This window comes from Ixodes scapularis, unplaced genomic scaffold (assembly GCF_016920785.2).
Source record: "Ixodes scapularis isolate PalLabHiFi unplaced genomic scaffold, ASM1692078v2 PGA_scaffold5__190_contigs__length_132052651, whole genome shotgun sequence".
Classification (NCBI taxonomy): Eukaryota; Metazoa; Arthropoda; class Arachnida; order Ixodida; family Ixodidae; genus Ixodes; species Ixodes scapularis.
The window spans coordinates 92,077,292-92,080,805 of NW_024609880.1; the positions used below are offsets into that span (position 1 = coordinate 92,077,292).

At 40.4% G+C, this 3,514-nt stretch overlaps 1 protein-coding gene across 1 annotated transcript; it reads right to left on the reverse strand.

Moving 5' to 3' along the window:
* Positions 1-1,004: 1,004 nt before the first annotated feature.
* Positions 1,005-3,140, reverse strand: LOC120843582 (defensin). The gene is made up of 4 exons (XM_040214985.3): positions 2,949-3,140; positions 1,992-2,078; positions 1,826-1,885; positions 1,005-1,334 (listed from the first exon to the last, which is right to left on the reverse strand). The coding sequence occupies exons 2-4, from the start codon at positions 2,032-2,034 to the stop codon at positions 1,210-1,212; spliced, it is 228 nt and encodes a 75-aa protein (XP_040070919.1). The 5' UTR covers positions 2,035-2,078; positions 2,949-3,140; the 3' UTR covers positions 1,005-1,209.
* Positions 3,141-3,514: the final 374 nt, after the last annotated feature.

The window sequence follows — 3,514 nt, forward strand, 5'->3', positions numbered from 1 at the left end:
GCTCATGTTTCTTGGGGCTGGGGAATTCTCTGCCTCCTACTCTCCTTTCTTCGGCGCCAGCCCCGAACAACGCCGATGTCTCATCGGACACCAAACGTAAACATCTAAAGTATCAAATAATCTGAAAAAAAAAACGCCTTTAAGCTTAAGACAAAAATCACCCCAGAAAATACTTCAACCGAATGATCAATTAAGCATATGGGGGGCTTATATATAATAAATCATTTGGACAGCTGATAAGGCTTATTTCTAAGTGCCACAAATTATAGCTTATTTTCAGTGGCAATAATAATTCACTGATATTTTGAATTCTCGTATAGTTCACGAAAGTCAATTAATTTCTATATCCGAAAGGTACTTCCACGTCCTCAGGGAAGACTAGTGTAATCTGGTTATGAGCGCGTTTATAGTCACACACACAATCAGAGGGGTAGGGAGAAGCCTCAGTTGTCCCGTTTCCAACGCATGGTTCCCACCTTCGATGGTGCTTCGGCGTCCCGTGAGCCCGGAGCGTGCACACGCTGACAAAGCTCGGCGGAAGTGCAACGGACCAATATAGGTGTGCTGCCCGTAAAGGGCTCGGCAGAGGCCTGGCGCTTGACAGAGAAACGCCTTGTCATTCCGAACTTGTCAGTGATTATAGTGTATTGCAGTCACATAAATGCCTGAGTCTTCATGCATTCAGGCCAAAGCGAAAAAGACCTTTAACGAAAAAAGAGTCATGCGAGCTGGTGTAAGTTGAACATGATGGTAAGTCTGAGACTAGGGGAGAAAAATAAAACGCAACAGAAGACAAAGAAGAAAAAAAAGAAAACAGGCAATTTCTCAGACTCAGTTGCATAGCTGGAGAGTTTGTATATAAGGCGTGTACAAAATAAACTGTCTCCCTATGCGTTTTTCTTTTTCTACTCCAGTCTCAGGTTTACCATCTGGTTCAACACATGTACACATTAGTGTACCGGTTCGAGCCGCATGTGTAGGAAAAAGAACGACAAATATTAGTTCTTTGCTTTATTTATAACTTTCATATAGCTCAAGAAATAACAGTGTTCTTGTCCGCGCTGTCAAACGTGAATTCAGTTGTCTTCTCCGTGTACGTCGAATGAAAGTTTTCTCCGTCGAGTCCAGCGCATGCGTTGCATTGAAGAGACTGTAGAAATGCACTTTATTCTGCTGCGTCAATTGACGTAATCCTCTTTGATTTGGAACCTATTTCTTGACACAGATGCAGGTCCTTTTCAGAAAATTTCCGCAGTAGCCTGCTTTTCGCCCGATGCTCCTGCAGTGACGGTGGCATTTATCTTGCCGGAATGGGCAGTAATAACCACCGCGGCCTGTCAATAAAAGAAAAAAGTTGTTTTGAGAATCGCTCATAAATTCTTCTGAGAGGTCGGCGCAGAAATGCTTGGCATCAGCTCTTTTAGCAACTTTTTTCTTTCAAAATGCTACAGTACTCACAAAAAAAAATATTAATACTATATCACTAGCCCTGTTGGCTATGAACACATGTTGGTTCGGTTTTCTTGTATTTCATGTAACTGTAACATGTATTTCACTTATGTAATGATCGTAAATTGAGTCAATAAATAAATAACGAAAATAATTTAATTATTAGTTTCATTAATAATTCACATAATTCATTGAATTATTGCACACACATACCATGCCGGGAGTGAATACCTTTACAAGCTAAAAATTAAGTTAAATTAAGTTACGAGATAATAACTTTATTCTTTCAACAGACTAATATTAAAGATATAGCAGACACGCACACAATCTCATTCACACGCAAAGTGTTTTTAATAAATGTTTTAACTATACTTACGAACTCGAACGAGCTCTTTTTCTTCTCCATCATTTTCTGCCAGCGTTGTACTGATCAGACCTTCGAGAGAAAAAAAGAGGATAACAAAGTTATCTCCACCAACCCTCACATTTTCTTGAACTTCTTTTTTTATTATTATTAGTTTTTTTTTTAGGTTAAGACCTACCAGCGATCAGCAAAAAGGCAATCGAGACGGCAAGGACCTTCATGATTCGAAGAGTAGCTACCGGAGCTTCAGTTGCAGCAAGATTCACTGCAACAAGTAGTACAGAAGAAGTCATGATGACATAAAAACAAATACCATAAAAGGATGTCAATGGTTCAGGCAATAGGCTAAAGTTCTATCAAACAGAGCAAGCGAAGACGCGCGTATTGATGAAGAAATGAAACACGAACTAATAAACGCCTACAGTGTGCAGATAGAGGAAAATGTTCATTTGATGGTTTTTCTAGCACGTAAAATAAAACCATATCATAAAAATAATTTTATTATTTCACGTTTTTCGCTACCTTGTTAAACGCGCTCTGTGATGGGCTCGTGTTTTGTTTATTAAGCCTCCTTTTTTGTAATTTTTTTAACAACCGCTGACATCTTTGATAAAAAAAGACGGAAGACGCGGATTTACTGAAGAAGCGATCGAACAATTATATTGAACGTTTACGTCCTTTTACTCGATACTGGCATTTAAAAGAAACAAATCAGATCTTAGAAGTGCCAAGGGTCCCCGAAGATTATTCTCCTGGAGATATTTTGGGAAAGAATGTTACAAGAATATATATGGGGTTTCAAAGTGAGCTTGCCGAAGCACTCTCATGATACTTAACAAAGCGGTAGGGCTCGATTGATTTAACTAGAGGTATTTAACCCGATCTTGACAAAACAACGTTTGACTAAAAAAGAAACCAGCTGCGATTCGTGTTCATGCTTTTATAAAAAATGCGTACCGAGATACGTTTTTCTTTTTTCTTTTTTTTTTTTTTTTATAAATGCGACACTGATACGCGGAAGCCTAAAAGACGGCATTCCTAAATTTAATATTATATGAAATACAACGCATTTTTCTGTCTCATAGAAGAGGAAAATTGCTCGTCCGGCTGCAAAACATCCCAAAGATTGTCTTACCTTTGCTGTGCGCATAGGCGAAAAAGCTTTTTAGGCGCTCCAAGTGTTAGTGCGCCCTTTATACCCGTGGCTGTGTCCAAAGTTAAGAGAAACGTTGCCAGCAGCTAAACCTGGGTTTCCCATGTAACGGATACGCTGTTGACACCACGCCACGCGTCCGGGGTAGGTATCAACTCCCACGCAACTTCCCCCTTCCTCGGCATTGCGCAGTGGTTGACAGGCAGACGGCTAGATGGAAGCGTTATGTCGTCCGGTGCGATTACCTCATAGCCAGGTCGGCAGCACGAAGGCTGTAATTTTACTCCCAGAGGGACGTTGAAATGCACCACGAGCTTGCAGTGGACGATGAAAGAGATCTTCTGAAAGCTGGGCTGATGAAACCGATCGAGCAGATCCGGGCGTGTGTGGTCAAGCTGTAGGTGTGGTACGTTATCTAACTAGCGCAGCGTCAACGCGACTGTTTGCTTCTGTTTTCCTCTCTCGCATGGGAAAACAATATTTTCCTATTTTGTTTCTTGCATTTTTTTTCAGAAACCTACATTTACGAAATTTTTGTTTATAAATGC

Bases quoted from the DNA above. Each gene is read 5' to 3' on its own strand.
- LOC120843582 (XM_040214985.3), bottom strand. From the start codon at position 2,034: ATGAAGGTCCTTGCCGTCTCGATTGCCTTTTTGCTGATCGCTG. The intron at 1,886-1,991 runs GTAGGTCTTAAC...TTTCTCTCGAAG, and splicing joins TGCCTTTTTGCTGATCGCTG to GTCTGATCAGTACAACGCTG. The intron at 1,335-1,825 runs GTAAGTATAGTT...TTTTATTGACAG, and splicing joins AAAAGAGCTCGTTCGAGTTC to GCCGCGGTGGTTATTACTGC.